The 21,890-nt window shown below is 43.2% G+C and overlaps 3 protein-coding genes across 4 annotated transcripts; 2 read left to right on the plus strand and 1 right to left on the minus strand.

Moving 5' to 3' along the window:
- Nucleotides 1–1,683: 1,683 nt before the first annotated feature.
- Nucleotides 1,684–2,817, plus strand: LOC128438213 (immediate early response gene 5-like protein). The gene has a single exon (XM_053420691.1). It carries the CDS (start codon nucleotides 1,879–1,881, stop codon nucleotides 2,746–2,748), a length of 870 nt encoding a protein of 289 aa, XP_053276666.1. The 5' UTR covers nucleotides 1,684–1,878; the 3' UTR covers nucleotides 2,749–2,817.
- Nucleotides 2,818–3,527: 710 nt separating this feature from the next.
- LOC128438215 (carnitine O-acetyltransferase) lies at nucleotides 3,528–10,625 on the plus strand. Its single transcript, XM_053420694.1, has 14 exons — nucleotides 3,528–3,725; nucleotides 5,244–5,513; nucleotides 5,823–5,941; nucleotides 6,453–6,506; nucleotides 6,610–6,775; nucleotides 6,898–7,072; nucleotides 7,614–7,792; nucleotides 7,876–7,976; nucleotides 8,053–8,172; nucleotides 8,263–8,385; nucleotides 8,467–8,602; nucleotides 8,690–8,752; nucleotides 8,846–8,983; nucleotides 9,101–10,625. The coding sequence occupies exons 1-14, from the start codon at nucleotides 3,699–3,701 to the stop codon at nucleotides 9,314–9,316; spliced, it is 1,887 nt and encodes a 628-aa protein (XP_053276669.1). The 5' UTR covers nucleotides 3,528–3,698; the 3' UTR covers nucleotides 9,317–10,625.
- Nucleotides 9,680–21,204, minus strand: adamts13 (ADAM metallopeptidase with thrombospondin type 1 motif, 13). Of its 2 annotated transcripts, none has more exons than XM_053420693.1 (29): nucleotides 21,017–21,204; nucleotides 20,667–20,733; nucleotides 20,385–20,518; nucleotides 20,007–20,090; nucleotides 19,724–19,848; nucleotides 19,478–19,624; nucleotides 19,248–19,382; nucleotides 18,330–18,480; nucleotides 18,109–18,213; nucleotides 17,837–17,988; nucleotides 17,679–17,742; nucleotides 17,243–17,369; nucleotides 16,982–17,130; nucleotides 16,760–16,880; nucleotides 14,897–14,977; nucleotides 14,617–14,798; nucleotides 14,316–14,472; nucleotides 13,502–13,631; nucleotides 13,227–13,406; nucleotides 12,907–13,105; nucleotides 12,729–12,831; nucleotides 12,528–12,657; nucleotides 12,235–12,411; nucleotides 11,852–12,056; nucleotides 11,189–11,471; nucleotides 10,964–11,107; nucleotides 10,686–10,865; nucleotides 10,120–10,295; nucleotides 9,680–10,007 (listed from the first exon to the last, which is right to left on the minus strand). In XM_053420693.1, exons 1-29 carry the CDS (start codon nucleotides 21,092–21,094, stop codon nucleotides 9,846–9,848), a joined length of 4,128 nt encoding a protein of 1,375 aa, XP_053276668.1. In that variant the 5' UTR covers nucleotides 21,095–21,204; the 3' UTR covers nucleotides 9,680–9,845. The 2 variants fall into 2 exon arrangements, with proteins under 2 accessions (XP_053276668.1, XP_053276667.1); XM_053420692.1 differs by having other exon boundaries at nucleotides 20,667–20,736.
- Nucleotides 21,205–21,890: the final 686 nt, after the last annotated feature.

Below are 21,890 nucleotides of genomic sequence, written 5' to 3' on the forward strand. Positions count from 1 at the left end.
CTCTCTTTTATTCCATTCGGACTCTGCTCTATTCTACTCTATTACTCTCTGTTCTTTTTTTCCTATCACTCTCTGTTCTATTCTATTCTATGACTCTGTTCTATTCTACTCTATTACTCTCTGTTCCATTATATTCTATAACTTCCTGTTCCACTCCATACCGACTCTGTTCTATTCTACTCTATTACTCTCTGTTCTTTTGTTTTCTATCACTCTCTGTTCCATTCTATCCAATGGCTCTGTTCTTTTCTTCTCTATTACTCTCTGTGCCAGTCTCTCTGGCTCTGTTCTATTTTACTCTATTACTCTCTGTTCCATTCTATGACTCTGTTCTATTCTACTCCATTACTCTCTGTTCTATTCCATTCTGACTCTGTTCTATTCTACTCTATTACTCTCTGTTATTTTGTTTTCTATTACTCTCTGTTCCATTATATTCTATGACTCTGTTCTATTCTACTCTATTATTCTCTCTTCTATTTCATTCTGACTCTGGTCTATCCTACTCTATTACTCTCAGTTCTTTGTTTTCTATCACTCTCTGTTATATTCTATTCTATGACTCTGTTCTATTACACTCTATTACTCTTTGTTCCACTCCATACCGACTCTGTTCTATTCCACTCTATTACTCTCTGTTCTTTGGTTTTCTATCACTCTCTGTTCCATTCTATTCAATGGCTCTATTCTATTCTACTCTATTACTCTCTGTTCCATCTGTTCAATGGCTCTTTTCCTTCTACTCTATTACTCTCTGGTCTTTTTTTCTATCACTCTCTGTTCCATTCTATTCTATGACTCTGTTCTTTTCTACTCTATTACGCTCTGTTCCATTCCACTCTCTAGCTCTGTTTTATTCTAGTCAATACTCTCTGTTCCATTCCATTCCTTGACTCTATTCTGTTCTATTCTACTCTGTTAGTCTCTGTTCCATTCTATTCTATCACTCTCTGTCCTTTTATATTTTATTACTCTTGTATTTAGTTACTCTATGTTCTATTATAGTACTCTCTGCCCTGTTCTCTTCTGTTATTTTTCTATCCTGTGCAATTACTCTCTATTCTCTTCTATTTTATTAGTTTTTGTTTTGTTCTACTATATTACTCTCTGTTCTATTCTATTCCATTCCTCGGTTCTGTTTGTTTCTATTCTGTTAGTCTGTTTTATACTATTCTTTTATTCTCTTGTTTATTCTATTACTACTGAATTGTTCACTCGACTATTTCATTATTATTATTTTATATTGCTATTGAAATCAAGTCTTTTCTTTTCAACTCCTGTTTTTTCTTTTCCTCTTTTCCTTCCATCTATTACTCTCTTTTCTATTCTTTACTTTTTGTTCTGTCCTGTTCTATTAGGTTAGTCTTCCCTGGTCTATTCTGTGACTCTTTATTTTACAGCACTACTATACTAAATGGCTCAGTCTATAACATTGTTCTGTGTTATTACTGCGTACTCTATTCTATGCTTCTCCATGTCTCTGTTTTTCTGGTCCCCTCCACTTTATTCTATTCCACTCTACTTCTGCGCGGACAGCGAAGTCTAATGATTTTTGTCCGCACTGAGATTTAAAAAGCCCAGGACATATTTAGTGAAATGCAGCATGCCCGCTCCTGCGTGCATCATGAACGAGGCTCGTGGTGATATTTGCGTATAACAGAAGCACCGCCTCCCTCTCATTGGACAATGTCTACGTGAGGGCGTGGCAAGGAAAGATGAGAGTTGCAAGTCCATGCCCTTACTGGGAAGACATGGAGAGCTATGGACACAGTCTACACGAATCCAGTAGGAATCTCCACTAAACACATGAATATAACTCCAGCGAGCAAACCCACGATTTTAGAGTGTTAGAGGAGAGAGCGGGCGGCCCGGTTGAGGATGGAGTGTGCATTCGACGCACAGAATCTGATCTCCATTTCACTGAGGAAAATCCAAAGCTCCAGGACGCAGAGAGGAGGCATCAAGCTCCACAAGAACTTGCTGGTAACGTACGTACTGCGAAACGCCAGGCAGTTTTACATGAGCAAAAACTTGTCGCAGGCGCAGAGGACGCAGCACTATGAGGACGTGGCCGCAGACCGTGACAGGCAAGAATACCTCGAATTGACCGGGAGCTTTACGGAGTTGGCCGATGACTTCTACTGCAACTTTACTGGGGTTGAGTCGGACACTTGGCACTGCGGAGCGCACCAGCCCGGCGGCCAGCCTGCAGAGCTGGCGCACCAAGACGCATCAGCGTGCGCAATGGTTCCAGCAAGCGACTCTGAGCTCATGGTTCCTGAAGCCTGTTGGAGTTGTGCGGACAAATCATCCTGGGACTTACCTGTCCCCAACACACAGGCCAACCAGAAGACGGTGCTCGACCTGGACACGCATGTGGTGACCACTGTCACCAATGGATACTTCCACTCAGACTGTTGCGCGCAGCCGAAACAGCCGCAGGGCGCGCACTGCTACGCCAAGAAGCGAAAGATGGACACAAGTTATCACATTGTTGATCCAGAGTTTTATTTACCAGACTTTGGGCAGGTGCCATGTAAGAGAATGAGGAGTGACGATGACTCTTATTCAGACTCGGACAGCACGAACATCTCCAACCTGATCTCAGTGCTGGGCTCAGGTGGACTCTCTGACTTTGTGAGTTGGCAGCAGACGGACCTTGAGCAAATATTCGCCGCGCAAACAATCTGTATAAAACACACACTGTTGACAGGCAGCGGCTGGACCAGAGCCATCGAGGCGTTTTGATTTGTATGACTGATTTTTCTTTGTATTGCCTATTTTATTGCATTCAAATAAACCATGACACGACTGCAATCCTCTCTCTCTCTCTGTCTTCTGTTATGGGAAGAAAATGTTGATGTACAGAGCACTCACAATCATTCTGAATGACTTTTACGCATTAACACTCCAAGTGTCCATTCATATGACTTAAGATTAAATGCACCTTTAATTTAAACTGATGTGTGTGGTGGGTAGTTGCATGGGGCTGGAGGAGTCTGGCTTTGGTTTGTACATTTCCTGAAGGAATGAGTTTGCCGCTGTTTCTCTGTATAGATGTTTGACGAGCGCCACCATGTGGCCTCTAGAGAGCTGTGCAGCCTCATGCACCAAACAGATAATCATCAGCCTGTAAATGTATTCTTTTATCAGTCAATAAAAAATAACATCATTTAAAAACACTTCTGATTTGTTGGCTTTAAATTACAATATGTTATGAATTATTATAAGCCTGTTATATTGTTAAGAGTGGCTATATAATAGATAGGCCACATGAGTGGGGTATATGGTGACCTTGCACTCTTATTTTGAAATTATCATTCTTACACTAATATAATATAAACTGTTGGACTATGCCACAAGAAAAACGAATGAATAGTCGTTTATTAATAGTTTCTATCATGACAATGATGTATTTGTTCCTCAGGGAAACGAAACGAGGCTTTTACACAGCAGGGACATGTTGTGATCGCCAGTTTAAAGCAGCAGTCGCACATGTAGCAGAGTCCACAGATGAAAGCGTGACATTCAGAGGAGCTGTGTGTTAGCTCGGTGGGTCGGGGGGGGGGGGGGGGAAACAGCCCCTCTCAGCTGAGAATAGACGGTGACTGAGCTTGTCCTTGAGACATGTCAGCCCGAGGCTCCACCATCCACACTCCCCGGGACAGTCCGAGACCTTAGCGCGTCTGTCCGCCAGCATGTGGACCGTGTTAGTCCGAGCCGGGGTGAGTGGGTTGTTAGTGTCGAACTGTGTGGTGTGCTTGTGTTTAGCTTCATGGTAACACAAGGCTGAGTTAAGGGGGTGGGGCGCAGCAACAGGACAACAACAATATGACGATGTTTAGGTTCAAGTCAAACTAATGTTTCCACAGCTACAGGCCGTTCTTATGTTCGTTGCCATGCTAGTAAAGGCAGTGTTTTATTATTTTATTATCGAGTGTCTCTCTGCCTTTCTATGTGATATTTGACCTAATGTTAGCCTAGCCGTTAGCATAACGCTAGCTCAATGCGCATGCTGCAAAGAGGACATCGGAAACTGTGCCACAGTGTTAGCATTGTCGTCTACATAGCTCAACTCAGAGCTGTATTGCTATTTTGTAATAGTGATTGTGGCATTTACGGTCAAAAACATACTATTAACGCTGCAAGCTACGGTTTAAATAACACTTTTATTTTTTTTATCGTGCACCGGAAGTTCCGTTACACCTGGAAACTTGACCAAAAATAAATATGCCCACTCATGTGAACGTTGGAGATTAATTTGAACTCCCATTGTTACTCAGTTTATAAGTGTGAAATCCCTCCTGTTCCATTATACAAATCTAATCATAATTCTACACTATGGCTTTAATGTTGGTACACAGCAGTGATCATGATAGCACAGAACTACTTCTGGTTTCATGTGTTTGTTGTAGTTGTCATTCCAAAGGTTCAACTGTGTCAACCTGCTATTTTTAAGATGGCACAGTCCACAGCAGTGTGTTCAAAGCAACAGTACGACTGTGTCACGTTTCACCAGATCAACTCATCCTGATACATATTTAGTAAATAACTGAGTCCTGTCCTCTCACTTGAGGCCATTTGCCCTTTGAGGCTCCGATCGTGTACAGTAAACATTTAACAACATGTTGACACCTGGATTTGTGAGGCAGTGTCCGTCTATAGAGTCCCATTAATCATCTTGCTGGAGCAGTTATCACTGAGATTAAATTACACTTTTATATCAATGCACTGAGCCATGTTTTTGCCAGGAAGTCAGTTACTATATTTAAGCAAAGAGTAGTTCATATTTTTAAAGTAATATGTAAGGGCAGAGGGGACAGGTTTTATTTCTAACATGTTTTTAATAAATATAGAAATACATATATATAAGTAGGTAAGAAAATGGCACAGCAAAATAGTGAACTTCAATAACAAATGTTCTAAAGGAATAAAACATGTCTGTAAAGGAGTAGGAAGAAGAGAATACTTATCGAGTCCTACCCTATTTTTTCATATTACATCAAAACATTTAGTGAAATGCTGCAATATTCCAGCTTTCATTGAAAACAGCTGAATCACAATCACCAAAACATTCACTACTCAGTGAGAGCAGATAATCAAAGTTAAAGCAGACAAAGCATTAACACATCCTGGTTCCTGTCTTATTGTACTACACTCTGACTCTACATCAGTAGTTTAGTTTTAACCATCAGTTTAAAGTTTAGTTTAGAGTTTGTGCTCATCCAGTTTATGTGTTCCAGCTCCGGCCAGGTGTGGTGAAGCCGTGTCGCCTGCTCAGATCGGTGACACAGATCCCACAGAGGTCCCTGGTGCACCAGGAGAATTTACCCAAGCTGCCGGTGCCGCCCTTGAAGCAGACATGCGAGCAGTACCTGGCCTCTCTGGAGCCCATTGTCAGCAAGGAGGAGCTGGAACACACCAAGGAGCTGGTGGCAGAGTTTCTGAAGGGTGGTGTGGGAGAGAGGCTGCAGAAAGGCCTGGAGCGACGGGCACGCAAGACAGAAAACTGGGTAGATATCTGGACTTATTTAGCATTTTTGATATAGTGGGTGGACACAGAGGATACATGTTGTTTTTTTATAAAGTATCTTTACTAAATTAAACTAAAGCCTCCCTGCTGCTGAGTCAGGATAAAGATCCTGTGTACACCCAGACTTTTTATTTTGCAGCGAGGTCTATGTGGCTGTGTGTAGTCTGACTCCTGCTTCCGTTGCAGTTTGGTTAATGATGAGTTCATGTAAACTCTTCTACAGGAAGTAGTCTGTTGTTGTATCAGACGTCATGAATTCTACTTTCTTACCACTGCTGTGTTTACGTAGCTGTCAGAGTGGTGGATGCAGTCGGCCTATCTGGACTGCCGTATGCCGGTGGCGGTCTACACCAGCCCCGGGGTTGTCCTGCCGCGCATGCGCTTCAGCGATCGCCAAGGACAGATGAGGTGAGAAAGCATCGTCCATATCGAGGACCAGCCACCACAGTTGCTAAGCTCTGACTAAACAAAACACAAAAAAAAGACTTTTAAGGCATGCTGCCAATTTGTGGTGCTCCCTGAATATGGGTTTTACAGTGAAATCCAATGATAAGCAGAAGTCATTAAGTTGTTTCCAAAAGTGATTTTTCTTCACGCTGAAGCAAAAGTATAAACAAGCTTACATGAGGCTGGATGTTCTAGCTGACCTTTGCGCAGGCTTCCCTCCACATGCTGGCTATTTAAAGGGCTCTGGCTGCCCACACCGTGGCTCAGCTGTTTTTGACCTCTGTGACCTGTTGGATATGGTGAATACGTCGGCCCCATAATGAAATACTGCAGTGAAGCCAAGGGTTGAATTTGAAGTATGCAGGGTATAATAAACTAATCATTCTAGTGACACAGTTTGAATTTACTTGTTGAAGTAAACAAGAGGAGATCAGGTGGTTGACAAAGACAAATGTATATCTCTTCTCTGCAGATTTGCTGCCAGACTGATCACAGGAGTTCTGGACTTTAAAAAAATGATTGACACGTGAGTTTGACTGAAGCCAAAACAAGCTGTTGTAACAGACAAATCTCTTTGTCATTGATGTCAAAAAAACTACAAATGGATGATTTGCGGTGCTGTGTCACAGTGACACCCTGCCTGTGGAGTACCTGAGTGGGAAGCCACTTTGTATGGATCAGTACTACCAAGTATTGTCCTCCTGTCGTGTCCCCGGCCCAAAGAGAGACACCGTTGTAAACCACTCCATCGGGAAAACCCCTCCATCTCACATCACTGTGGTCCACAACTTCCAGGTACTCTAGATGGCAGATGGTCATCATAAGCTCATTTTAGTATGCCATTATCATTGGTGCAGTGGTTTATAAATACTGGCTCTGTGGCTGCATGACCCTGACATTGCTATTGTCTCCTTCAGTTCTTTGTATTGGACGTTTACAACAGCGATGGCACGGCACTGACAGTAGATCAGATCTACATGCAGCTGGAGAAGATCTGGAACTCGTCTTTGCAAACTAACAAAGAGCCGATTGGCATCCTTACGTCACAGCACCGCAACACCTGGGGCAAAGCCTACAACAACCTGATCAAAGGTGAGCAGAGGAGGGGTAAACCGTAAGCTGTTATCAGACATGGACTCTGGAACAAGAGGAAAATGTCTGAGTAGAACATGCAGGAGGCAAGACATTATGGATAAATTCTGCTGTGGAAATCACGTTTTAGTTTACAGTACATCCACACCCACATTGGCCCTTATCACTATGAGCTCTCAAACCTGGTTGTGTTTCCAATTCAACACATTTGTCGGCATCTTCTTTATGTATGGCTCCTCTTTTTCTTCCTGAGATATTTGGATTCTTGTATTTTTAGTTTTGCTTCTGTCTAATGGGCTCACATTTTCCATTTATTTAACTTGGGGGACTAACATAATTCTTTTTAGAAAATGTCCAGAGCGACTAACTAATAAATGTGTGGTCTGACATACAGCTTGTTTAAAAAATTCTGGAAAATGTGAGAAATTCAGTGCATGTCTGAAAGCAGCTTTAGTATCAGCTAGATGGATTTTCTAATTTTAAAGCACATTTCAGGGGAAATATAATTTAGTACTTTTAAAGCCATTTTATTCCCCCTCAGATAAGACGAATAAGGAGTCAGTGCGTGCCATCCAGAAAAGCATCTTCACCGTTTGCTTGGACGCCCCGATGCCGCGTGTGTCCGATGAGCTGTATCAGAGTCGCGTGGCAGCGCAGATGCTACATGGAGGAGGAGCTCGCTGGAACAGCGGCAACCGCTGGTTTGATAAGACATTACAGGTCAGATTGAGACTTCAAATATAAAACCATGAACTGGAGTTTGGTGGTGGTTGAGAATTTAAAGGCACCTGCATCATCCACAGTTCATAGTTGGTGAAGACGGTACGTGTGGGCTGGTGTACGAACATGCACCCGCTGAGGGTCCACCCATCGTGTTTCTCGTGGACTACGTTGTTAAATACATGTGAGTTTCATTCAGTTTTTAGATACACGTTTTGTCCCTTTTCAAATTAACTCACCATTTGACCTTTTCTCAACAGGCAGAAGACTGAAATAGTGCGCTCCCCCATGGTTCCTCTGCAGATGCCTCAGAAGCTGCGTTTTAACATAACACCCGAAGTCAAGAGAGACATTGAGAATGCCAAACAAAACATGAACATGTATGTTAGGTGCCGTCATGATAATTATTAGCATCTCAGCTTTTAGGATTTTGTGAAACTTGCTCATCTTTCTTTGTTTCATTTGACTAGAATGGTGCACGACTTGGATGTGAAGGTGCTTATGTTTTCTCATTTTGGTAAAAATGTGCCATGGCAACATAAGCTGAGTCCAGATGCATTTGTGCAAATGGCTCTTCAGCTTGCCTACTTCAGGTAGGAAAGAAGTTTCCGCAGTTGAAAATGATCCTGACATGAAATTAACTGCATTTACATCCTGTTATTTCTGAATTCCAGGATGTATAATATTTGCTGCTCCACATATGAGAGTGCATCGTTACGAATGTTCAAATATGGCCGAACGGATGCAATTCTTGCAACTACTATTGAGTCGTCAAAATTTGTCGAGGCAATGCAAGACCCAGCTAAACAGGTGCTGTTGAACCACGAGACTTTTCTCAATGAATGTAAATTTAAAACCATGTAAGCTCTGACTGAACAGTAAATACCTTGTCAACAGAACACAGAGAGGCTGGAGCTGCTGCAGAAGGCCGTTCAGATGCACAAGGACAACACTTACAAGGTCAGACTTGGGCTCCATCGATATAATGTTATTTTTTTTTCAGAAATCATCAGATTAATTTCAGTTCTACATATTCCACCTTTTTTTTGTTAGGCGATTCATGGACAAGCCATAGAGAGACACCTCCTCGGGCTGAAGATCCAGGGTATTAATGACCTGACCTCCATGCCTGAGATATTCATGGATACGTCTTTTGCTGTGGCTCAGCATTATAATCTCTCCACCAGCCAGGTAAATTTGCATCTAAGAAAACAAACAGTTTATTATTACTGAACAAACGATTATCTGCCATCAAATTAGTTTGTCGGAGTATTTGCCCTCATCTCTCTCTCCCTTCTGCGTGTCCAGGTTGGCTCCAAGACAGACTGCGTGATGTGCTTTGGTCCAGTGGTGCCAGATGGCTATGGAGTGTGTTACAATCCCATGGATGAGCACATCAACATCGCCATCACGGCCTTCAACAGCTGTGAGGAGACACACGCTGCCAAGTTTGCCCAGGCCGTAGAGGAGGCTCTGTTGGACATGAGGGCACTCCTGGAAGACACGGCCAAAGCCGAGCAGTGATCCCATACTGGATCCTGCCGTTGTGTTTGTGTCCCACTGCGGCGCACAGGAGCTGGAACTGAGTCGCTGGCAGAGCGCCGCACTGGCATCAACTCACAATGTACTGAGTGTGTTGGAGCTGAGGGGGAAACCTGTTAACGATGGATTGTGGGAAGAGAGTGGGAATGTCTGACGGTTAATGCACTGCCTTTGAAAGGAGAAGTAAATCTCTGTGATGGGAATTCTATATTTTAACATATTGTGTTATAGCCATTTGAAATTTAAATGGACACAATTTGCTAAATGTAATAGTTTTATTTTTCCTTTCCTTTATTTATACTTAACCAGTTTCTAGAATGACACTGTCCTCGCTTGACTGTCGAGTGTTTTGGTTTGTTTTGTTTATTCATGTCAATATAATTATCACAGAAGTATGAAAATCAAGTTTTGAAGGATTTTGTTCTCTAACCATATACATTTAAATACATATTTTAAACCAAAGATATGTGAGACATAAAAATCAAACCCTCTTCCAGGTGTTTTTTATAAATTAATATCCACGACTGATAAAGGAATATTCCGCTCTGAAGCTTCCTTTAGAATGGAGGTAGTCTCCGTGAAACTCAATCTCTGCCATATTTCCAGAGGAATGCCAAACAAACAGCTGTTGACCTTTGAACACGTTGGTCTTTAAGATGTCCATGTCCCGGATCTGAACAACAAAAAAAGACAAAATATCCCTGTAGTTATTACACTTGCACTTTTTCCTTTGCACTTTGGAGCACACTGAAACAACAGCACAAGTTAAAGAAGCTGGCCCGCACCATAATGTATGTAGACTGCGAGTTGGTGGCGTTAAATGCTAATCCAATGTGCAGTGCTTGGACTCTGATCTTCACGGAGGGAGGGGCGTTGATGAGCACTCGACAGGTGTGGTTGGTGCTGGAAGTCGTCGGGTTCTCAAAGTCACCGCTGGGGGAGAACAGCTGAATGTCACAGTCTGTGGAGAAAAGACCACTTAACCTTTTGTAAAAGCAAACGTGTAAACAAATTACATATGAACACCTGTATGAGTGTTATACGTAAAGATCAAAACATGAACCTTTTTTGGAAACAATATTAGCAACAGATTCAGTTCTATGGTGTTTTTATGGGGAGTTGTATTTCAGCTTCACTGAGTGTTCAGGTTATACATATATCAACCATCAGTTTTGAACCTTTTTGTTGCACTGGGCTCCCACATTTGACGCATTTTCCTTATAGTTGCATCCATTCTAATAGCCAGTGAAACATCTTCTTTCATTAAACATCTTCGTGTTTTTTGACATTACATCCTGGGTTTCTTTCTTTAGTGCAGCTCTGCACACAGAGAACGAACACGCTGTCTCACCCTGATGGTGGCTCCTCTTCAGGTTTTTCTGTGACGTGTAGCTGAAGACAATTCCACTTCCAGGAGTGAGCATATTTTGACGAACCAGAAGGACGTTGGTTCTCGTGGTCAGCTCACTACCTGCTACCTGCTCACACTTCCTTACAAATGCCAATCGGTCAAAAAATGCCACAGACTCCTCTGCAGGGACACATGCACATAGGTACAGGCAGTTATTTTGGTGCAATAGTCATAGCACAGGAAGTGACATCCTTTGCATATTTAAAAAAAAAACATACTTTTTCTGCAATTCAAGGAGCTGGATTCCACTCTAATGTGAATAACCTCATCCAGAGGTCGACCTATGGAAACTGTGCAGCGGTTGGCTACGTTTTTCAAATCCACTGTGCCTGATTCCTCCAGGAGTAGCTGTCCACATGCACCTGGAAAAGAGCACACACCGTTAACCCTGCATCTGCAACCAATTCGCACTGCAAATGGGTCGGCAGTCAAAGAGCTTATGCCTCTAGGGGTTGGGATGGCTGCCGTGGTGGTTTGTGGGAAATCAATGGCCTCTGTTTGACTTGTAGGAGACAGCAGAGGCCCATCTGTGAGGTCAACCATCGGGACAGCCTGCGTTGCGGCGGCGGTGGGCGCCACATCTACACAGCTGCCCCTGTTGCAGCCCTGGATGGTGATGGGTTTGGGCATATGCATGCAAAGCAGAGGGCTGAGGGGCTCTGGCTTGGAGGGGCCCAGGCAGGACACCGGTCTGGACTGGATCCCATATCCACAGGGTACTGAACACTGGTGGAGGAATGCAACATGGGAAGTAAGCTTGGGAAACTGCATCAGCAAAATCATGCATCATATCACATAATAAGCAGTATTCAGGTGGCATAGGGGTATTGACATTTTCTCTTATCTAAGACTGCAACCAATGACGCCTTATGATATCTTGTGCAGACACAAACGTTATATTTTCTGTGACCAATGGCTCAAAACCCAAAGTTATTTAATCTAGAGTGATATATAAAGCAGTAAATCTCCCAGAAGCAGGTACCACAGAATGATTAACAAGTGATTGACATGTTGAGTCAGTTGACTAAATCCAACAAATCATCAGATCTATTCTAATACAATTTAATCATCACATTTTGAGGCCATTCTGTCTCCTGTGAAAGTACCTGGCTCCACGGCTTCACCTCCCACCTAAAGGTGCAGATTTGCACCAGGCAGGGCACCGTGGTGGCCGGTTTGACCACTTCATGGCAGTTTTCCACTGGCACCACACTCTCCTTGCCATGGACAAACTGGACACAGGACACAACCCTCTTAGCTACGCCCAATCCGCAGGACACAGAGCAGGGGGACGTCCTGAACAACTTCCACCTGGATGAGTGAAAGTGGTGGTGAGATCATTTTATTTGGGGAGGTGTGTGTATGTGTGTGTGTCTGTCTTTGAGTGTGTGTGTGTGTGTATACGTGTGTGTGTCTGTGTGTGTGTGTGTGTGTGTGTGTGTGTGTGTGTGTGTGTGTGTGTGTGTTTGTGTGTGCGTGTGTGATTCACCTTGCTGGGCAGATGTGGGTGTTACATGAAACCACTGATGTGGGTTTGAGAGAGTCACTACACTCTGAATCCTCCACAACCTCCTCCTCCTCTCCTGCTTCCAGAGCACAGTACAACACCCTGTTGGCCACCCCTCCTCCACACGTTACACTGCAGACTCCTTGCTTAGAGCGCCACCTGGTAGTTAGAAATATTTTACTGCTGGCATTTGTTAAATCCCTGTTTCCTCTTCCTCTAAATTCCCATATAGAATAGTGTGCACTACAGGTAAATATGAGATTGGGGTTTCTCACATGGGAGGGCAGGGAGAGGGGCTGCAGATCTCAGACTGGGGAGAAGGTTTGGAAGAAGCATCACAGCGGAAGTCCGGCACCCCCAGTCTGCTCTGATGGTCCACACAGGAAAACCACACCTGCAGGGTTCCTGCATGATACCTTATCTGATGAGGACATGCAATCTCTAAATGAAGGCAATTATATATTATTTCCTCTTACCATTGCCACAGGTCTTTGAGCACTGGCTGACTGAAGGGCTCCAAACATACACAGGAGCTTGTCTGGAGCGGGGCAGCAAACCGGACTTCAGCACGGGCTGGGACTGGAAAAGTAGAGCTGTGTTTAAAGATGATTCATTTTGGAATAAGAGTCAGATTTGAGTCATTTTTAACTTTACCTCTCCCTCAGTGTCCCACCCGATGGGACAAACGTCCACCACACATGGCACCGAAACAGGAGGTTTGATCTGCTTTGAACAGAAGCTGTGATCCACTTCAACATCCTGACCAGCTTCTGGACGGACGCATGACACATTCAGTTGGGCTTGTCCTGGCCCGCACACTGCTGAACATTCCCCTGGTTCTGATACACGCCATCTGTCAACATGTGTGAGTGCTGTTGTTCAAACTGGGTAACACCTGGACCCCTTCATATTCTGTGGTCATGGGAAGTTATTTGACCCACTACTCCCAATGATCAACACTACAGACGTCATACCTGGCAGGACAGTATTGTAGGTTGCATCTTTCCACAGCAGGAGGCGCTGTGTCAGGAGAACACTCAGAATCTGGGACAGTCACCACATCAGATCCTTGTTTCTGAACACATCTCACAGTACGCACCCTCTCTCCTCCACCACAGGAGGCACTACAGGGCCCATATTTCCCTTTTTCCCAACTGTGAAACAGGACATTTTTCTGTCAACCTATTTGTGCTGAGCTGTAACTGTATGTCAGCCCAGATGAAAACAAACTGAAACGACGTGAACGTACCCCGGGGGACAGGGTGAGAGCGGACAGATCGTTTGGCGCGGTACATGCGACCTAGGTGTCTCACAGTTGTGTTCCTCCAAATGGCTTTTGCTATCTTCATCTGCACAGACATATATATGTGTCTGTACACCTGCAAATAAAAGAATATTAGTTGGACATCCACAATCGTACAATACATGATTTCTGTTCTAGGGCAGGTGTTTACATTTCAGATGCAGGGCAGGAAATGTACGTACAAGAGAGCATCATGTATGGATCATGTATGTAAAATGTTGTACATTTGCACTACACTGTTACTTTTTTTACTACTATTTATCTTGCTCATAGTTCTTATATCATACAATACCTGTTAATACTGTACAATTCCATATATATTTCTTACTGCTCATAGTTATTATATCATACAATACCTGTTAATACTGTACTATTCCATATATATTTCTTACTGTACATATCTTATTTATTTACATTCCACTTTATATACGCACAATACTCTGCACTTTACTGCCTTTTTTTGCACTTCTGGTTAGATGCTAAACTGCATTTCATTGTACATGTACTTGTACTGTGCAATGACATATTCAACACATATTCAACACTTCAGAGTCCTTGTAACAGAGGGGATAGAAAACGGTTGCTAAATTATTGCTACACACTATTACACACGTTCTCCTTTCATTCAAAACCACTGACTCCTAAAACAAGAAAGCCAGTCTGTGAATTTAAAAAGGCACCAGCCACAGAAAATGTTGCTGTAACTTGTATACTCTTATTTTGTGTTTTTCATTTTGACTTTTGATAAACAGTGACTTACCAGATCCACAGGAGACAGAGCAGGGTGTTGTAAAGACAGCCCATTTGCCTTTAGGTGTGACAGTTGTCGAGTACCTGTTTCTGTTGGGAAGATAGAACTGGTAACTAATGTTTGGATTTGTCTTCTCGCCATATTCTTTTCCATATTTGCGATAAACCTGAAAAGAGAAAAATCGGTGTAAAAGTTGGGCACATGGGATTTTCCATTTCAGTTTTTGGAGTATGTTTTAACATCTGTTCGCACTGTATAAGTTAAAGCTGCAACCTTTGAATTTAGATTTATTCTTATTGCGTGTCCTTACCTGTACGAATGTCTCCTGTTGCAGCGGTCCAGGCAGCAGCAGCTCCTCCATCGCAGGCAAAAAGTCAGGGGTCAGGTTAAGACGGTATTCTAGGTGGTTGTCATCCAATGGGGAGGGGTGGGTCGTATTCAGCGCCATGCTGCCGGATCCGGACACAACGTACCGACTCCCAACCATTACAGCTGAGGACACAGACGTCAAATAACAACCATAAGTTTTAGTGTGTCCTGTGACACCTGTTGTAGAAACATAGACATTTTTGTAAAGTGATGACGTTCACCAATGTGAGTGAAGAGAGGCGCCCTGTTTACAATATGAACCTGCGTGGCATTCACTGGCACAGAGAGGAAGGTGGTGTACTCTGAAACAGAAAGCACTGAATTATAACTCGGTGAAAACAGTAGAGATATTAGAGATGTAACTATGATTATCAGTTAATTATTGATAACTTTTGTGATGAACTGACTAAGCATTCTGTCTAGAAAATAGTTTTCAAAAAAGTGCTCAGATCACACGAGAAAACTTTGAAATTGCAGCCCAAAAGATGCTAAATCAACATTAAGATAAAACTGAAACATTTGACAAGTAAGGTGAGGTGATGTGAGGTAATGTTAGGTAAGGTGATGTAAAGTGATGTAAGGTAAGGTAAGGTAAAGTGAGGTGAGGTGGGGTGAGGTAAGGTAAGAGAAGGTGAGGTTAGGTGAGGTAAGGTATACTTTATTGTCCCACAGGGAAACTTGTCTTGGGCTCCAGGCCACTGTATCATACAAAACGTCAGAACCTACATGTATCACAATACACATACCCTCACACACAAGTACGTACATTCAGACGTGTGTAGAGAACGTGCAAACATTCATATGTCTGGTGTAAACCAGTGGTGGGCAGTGGTGTCAGTGATAAGAGAATACCAGGGACAGTAGTGAACTTAAAAACATAAATAGATAGAGATAAATACATCACAAAATTCTCCTACTTGTTATTTAGTATTTTGATAGAGGATAAAGGGATTCTTGTACCGGTTCAGTCTGCATTGTGGCATCCTGAACCACCATGAGGGCAACGTGTCTTATTATATGAACGTGCGTCTCTAAGCAGAGATTTTTCATGTCACGACTGGAAATAGAACTGATCTCTTTTTCCTACGATCGTCACGGCCGTTTGAATGACGCGTACAGGCTTAGACTTTAACTGTGCTGACAAATTACCAGACCATACTTTTATACCGTAGCAAATTACACTCTCTAATTTGATAGAACGGGGACATAACATTGTAACCTAGAGAAATACATCCTCTGCTGTTAACAAGAGCAAAGATTTTCCACATGTACATGCCCCGTAGGAGAGCTATCATCGTGGACACAGAGGTATTTATATGTTGAGACCTGGTTTATGGGTGCGTTGTGAATGAGTACTGGACTATTCCCTCAGTTTTCTTCACGTTCACAAGAAGGTAGTGAGCATCGCACCAGTCGACAAACTGTTTGAACAGGGATGTGTCTTGATCTGTATGCAGAGGATGTCATTTTGGGGGGTTGTGCTCACACACCCTTTTGAGTATAATGTGAAGAGAACTAGGTAGGAATCAGAGCAACAGCGCCCTCTGCAGCTTCACATGTGGTGATTCATTCTGATGGGCTGCACGTCCGAGTGATGAACTAGTTTTCATGTCAAGAACAAGTTAAATCTATCAGTGTGTTAACCAGAGCTCTGACTGTCACTGAACTAAAACACAACAGTGTATTTTACCCATGATCCCCGGCTTCTTGAATCAGAAGAGCTGCTGCTGTAGCTTATCCAGCAAACTCTATAATCACTTCTAAGTCTTTTTAGCTGATCTGCATTCAGTATTACCCTTGAACTTGCTGGGCCTGGTTCTGACACTTTTGAATGGTGACTCTATCACTCAGTTCCTTACTTCTCACATATCCTGCTCACTCAAGTTACACAGAGCAAGAACAGGCGTTCAGGGTGAGGAGTGGGAATGAAAACCGCTCCATCCTCCTTGCTTCAAGTCAGTGTGCCATCAAAATTATTCAGAAAATGCTATTTTAAAGCAAATAACATGCACAGTGCTTGTAATGATTTAAATCAATTCATTTTCTGGGACTGATTGTGTTTGGTAATTACACGCTGCTGTTACCTCTGGCCTGACCAGCAGTGTAGGAGTCAGAGGTCAAAGTGCAGGACGATCCATTTCCACCGCACACCCCACACTCATCCCACACCTTCCCAGAATGCAGCACACCGTCACAGCCAAACAGCTGATCAGAGACAAACAGTGAACAGAGATTTTTTTTAAAAATAAATGTGAAAGAGTAAAACTGCATCTGCTCTCCAGCATGCTTTGCTTAGTCATCGCTACCTGGCATTTCCCTCTCAGACAAGCAGCTGTAGAGCCGAAGGGAGGCGGAGTGTCTGACTCACAGCGAGTCCCATCCGCAAACTGAGAGCCACGGCTCACCATGAAGTTCTCTCCCTCTGACTGGCACATGTATCTGCATTGCTCATCCCCTGGTTTTGACATTAAGCACAATTTACACGGGGGGGGGGGGGGGGGGGGGGTGTAGCAGGTGTAGTTACTGTCATTTAACTCATAGAAATGAAACGTTTTCTGCAGGCCCACCTTGTGCAAAGCCTACAGCAGGGATCCATGTGTAGAAGGAGGCAGTGTTCGGGAGCAGGTAGAGCGGCTGGAGGTCTGTCATCGAACACTGTTCTGCCATGAAATCTAGCTGGGTGCCCTTACATGGCTTCAGCAACAGTGGTGATAAGATGAACAAGGCATTTTTTACTTTTCCAGCTTTTTAATCATTGTTAGTTTGCCAAATACCACTGAAGAGGCGTTAAAAAATACATCTGTCTTTATCTAAAATTGATTGGAAGCCCAGCTCAATTCTTAACCTCTTTGCATCCTCAGCTATCTGAGTCATCAATGCTTATGTTTCTGGAGGCTTCAAACTACTAACAACAAATCATTAAAATGTGGGATGTTGCACTCAGCAAACAGTACTGACGGACACTATGGAGACTCACTGTAAACACAACCAGTCAGAACTTACCTGCTGGTGACAAAGTTCAGCCTTGATATACAGACCCTGACAATCATTCCCTCCGAAAGCAGGCCTGGAAAAAAACGGCATCACAGACGTTTGATTTTACAAGAATATTAAAGAATGATGGCCATATGTTTGACTGATGCTTGCCACACAGTTGTCACCTGGGGTTGTTGCATTGCCGTGTGCGATGAGTGACTCCCCCACCACATGTCCGTGAACAGGGGGAGAACTCGGACCAGCTGGACCAGGAGCCGTGCACCACCACAGAGGAGCTGAGCTCATCCGGGGACACACAGCGACCCTTCAGACACCACTGCAGGAGAGGATGGCACCTCGTGAAAATAACATACTTGTGCCCACTTCTGAGAGTTGATCATACTTTGGGAGGAAAAAAATAAAGCACACAAATGGCTCAGTGATCCCAGAGCAGTACCTGGTTTGGTGCACACTCGGTCCCGTCCAGCAGTGGGACCAGGAGACGTTTGCAGGAGCTGTCGTCGTCAGGGTTGATTTGACAGGACAGGACACGACAAGCTGGCTGATGGGGAAAGAAAGACAATTTTGGACACATGGATAGAAATGAGGTCATTATGTGTGTATTTGTCATGTGAAGCGACGCCTGGTGGCGCCATGCTGTTATTGCAGGGGACTTACCAGGTCAGGGTTGGTGAAAGAGCAGGCTTTGGCAGTGCTACCAAAGGCTATTCTGCACTGGTCATCAACTCCATAGTATAGACCAGGTTTCCAGTCTTGCAGGGAGCCTCCCATTACAGGCAGGTCTGTCACACATGTAGCCTTCCCTTCACTGGGGATGGAAAACCAACGCACCTGACATCTCATTCACAAACCACTTGTTGCTTGTTATGACAGTTGGATTTAGGGTTAGGGTTAGGGTTAAGTGTACAGCATAAGAGTGGTGCGAAAAAAGCCCCTGAAATATCTAAAAGAAATCTTTTGTCCCTAGTGCAATTGAATTGTTGAATTATAAAGTATGAGCTACTTTAATTTATATAACCTTTGTAATAAGTGTGTTGAACTGTATTTTACTATGATTGAACTTTGAGCTCTGCAGATGTACAGTTTTATTTGTTGTTGTTTTTCTGTAAAGTCAAAGACAATTTAACACATTGTGGACAGTAACGTTTAAGTTTGCCTAACCTCACTGATCTAACATGACCTGACCTAACCTGACCTAACCTATACTAATACAAACAGACCTGGTTTAACCTATTCCAATCGAACCTGCTCTAATCTAACCTAATCTAATATAACCTAACCTTAACTAACCTATTGTAATCCAAACAAACCTATTCTAATTGAATCCAACCTAACATATTCTAATCTAATTTAACCTATTCTGATTTAATCTAACATAATCTAACTATTATTCATCATATCAAACAAACATAAATAAGAATTTCGAACTAAAATCAGATCAAACGTCCTCGAAATGTGAAAACTTCCACCAGCCTAAGGTGATAACTTTTAACTGTGACTTATAGATTAAAGATTAACTCAACGGATGAATGAGAGACATTTCCAGGCACAGCTGCGGTGAACAGGTCGACCCACCTGAAGAACGAGAGCAGCTGCTGTCTGCTGCAAGGGGACCAGGTCAGATCCACACTGTTGTAGCCTCCGTTAGAGGCCATCATGAAGCCACTCCTGCCGCAGGGGTTCCCCACTCCATCGTGGTTGATACCAAAACTGGGAGGAGTGACACAGGGAATACATAGTTTAATGAATTGTAATGCACATTTTTAAATAGATATTGAAGTGTGTTAGTTTTCAGTCTGTTCTACCTGTGGCCAATTTCATGAGCGATGGTTACGCCCAGATCAAAGCCTGAATCTTCTGCAATCACACAGCTCCATTCACTGGAGCAAGCCCCGCCCAGCTGTGCTACTCCCCTGACCAGCTTGTTCCCATCAGGCAACACCAGGTCATACCTGTTTGTGATGCAGGATCCACAGTAAAACACGGTGTGCTCATGCATAAATAATGAAACATCTACTTGTAACACAGCCAGATAGATGCCCCCGACATGCCTTGTGATGTATAACAACAGGTCAGCATGAAGTGGGTCTGTGTCGTTGGAGGGGTTTATCCTCCTGCTCCAGTCACACACACTCCTGAGAGATGACGTGATGTTGGTGGACATTTGGATCTCTGGCTAGAAGAAGGTGCAGAGTTACAAGAGAGGAAGTACTCCATTCTCTCAAATCGTTACACACATGTTAAGTCTGAATATCAAGATTTCACTTACAGCTATTGAACTTTTGGATTTCACGTGTGAACTTGACTCTAACGTGAACTTGAGATGTAACTTACCTCTGGCTCCGACAGGATGATCATGCGGACCAGGTGCACACGCATGTTGGCGCCCAGGGTCGTGTCTCGCAGCAGCTCTGACGCCTGCGTGGATATTGGTCCATAAGTCAATTTAATATATTTCAGGATGTTCACAGTGTGTTGGGACTATAGTGTTGCAGCACACTCTCTAGAGCTGGATATGAAAACATTTCAACGAACAAAAATCCGAACCGATTTTTCACTTAGACTTTAGTTGTTTTTCACTTGTCTTCATAGTTTATTGAGAACACCTTCTTTTTTGCCTTACAGTGTAGTAAATAACGTCAAAGTACCTTGTTTTAAAGAGCGGACATTGTAATCCATATAACAGAGGTTACTTCTCTTGCTCAGACGTACAATATTCAGATTGGTGAGGGTGTATCTCTCTGTATCCTGCTTGTGGACCTGCTGGACATCAGGTCCCACCACCACCAGCAGCTCCAGGTGGGTGATATCTGGCATCGCGGCTGAACGAGGCAGCCGCACACCCTCTGAGAACAAGAACAGAACACAGTAGAAACATAAACCAGAACATTTCTCATGTATATTGTTACTTTTTTCTCAGCAAACAGTATCAGCACTTAAAATATTCTTGATTGTATCTCATGTGTGTCTTCGTACTCCCATAGGAATACATACCAGAGGCATCAGGAGAAGAATCATAAGAATAAACTGTGTCTCTAGGACTGGAGGGGTGAGGAAACAGCTTCTGAAGGGAACAAACATTTTTAGCTACTGCATCATTTAGTTCAATCAAATCTGTTCCTAAATTGAGATCCAAAAATACTAAATGAAAACACAACAAACAGTTTGTTGTTCTACAAGTCATCATGTAACTACAGTCGGACACAGCTGTGACTCTCCAGGCCGTGGGCTTCCACAGGATGATAAACAGATTAAAGTGGGAGAGTTCAATGTACTTTGCAGAAGTCCCAGGCAGTGGAATCACTAACCGCTGTGCTCCTGTTCACCCGCAGCTTTCCACCTACCTCGTCCAATGGAGATCTCATTAGAGCGCTTAGGCCAGGCCGCAGTAACAGCAGACAGAGCAGGGTCGTAAAAACCATGCTTCCCCCTCTTCCTGTGTGTCTACCTGCTCTGCTCTAGGACAGCATGTGATCCTGCTACTCAGGCAGGACAGTTCCACTGGGGGGCATGTGTAACATGTGTTTATGTAAACAAGGGGGACAAAGTTGATGTGTGACACACGTATTTGCTGTTCTTTTTTTCAACGTAGGGACCAAGAGGACATCTCTCATTGGCTGTTCTCCTTTTTTCGTTTCTTTTCTTAATGCTATGACTAATTTGTGTCAGTACCCCTCTTTCATCACTGTATAATAAACAGGAGAGAGAGAGAGCGAAAAGAGAGAGAGAGAGAGAGAGAGAGAGAGAGAGAGAGAGAGAGAGTCAGTGTCGACAGCTGGATGCTTTCATCAAATCCCACCTTTTTGGATTGTACCCATCATTTTTCATTTCGGCTTCTCACAGCTGCTGTCACTGCTGAATTAATCCTTATTATGATATACATAGGATTAAGTGCTGTTGCTTCATGTGGCCATTAGAGGGCAGACACAATCCTGAAAAAAACTGGGAGGGAGCAGACGCACACACATTCCTCCACAAAAATACGTCCTTTATATATATATATATATATATATATATATATATATATATATGATAGACATAACACATTGTCTAATGCTAAAAGTCTTGTTTGGAAGTTAAGAGATTCCCTAGAAACAACACAACAATAACTGAAAAACCTATTCATTTGGATCATGGTTATAATAATTTTCTATTACTACTTAAACTGGGTCAGATAATAGACGTTTCTATCGTTTCAACGTTTAGCACTGATTATAT

Source organism: Pleuronectes platessa, chromosome 4, assembly GCF_947347685.1.
Source record: "Pleuronectes platessa chromosome 4, fPlePla1.1, whole genome shotgun sequence".
NCBI classification, from domain to species: Eukaryota; Metazoa; Chordata; class Actinopteri; order Pleuronectiformes; family Pleuronectidae; genus Pleuronectes; species Pleuronectes platessa.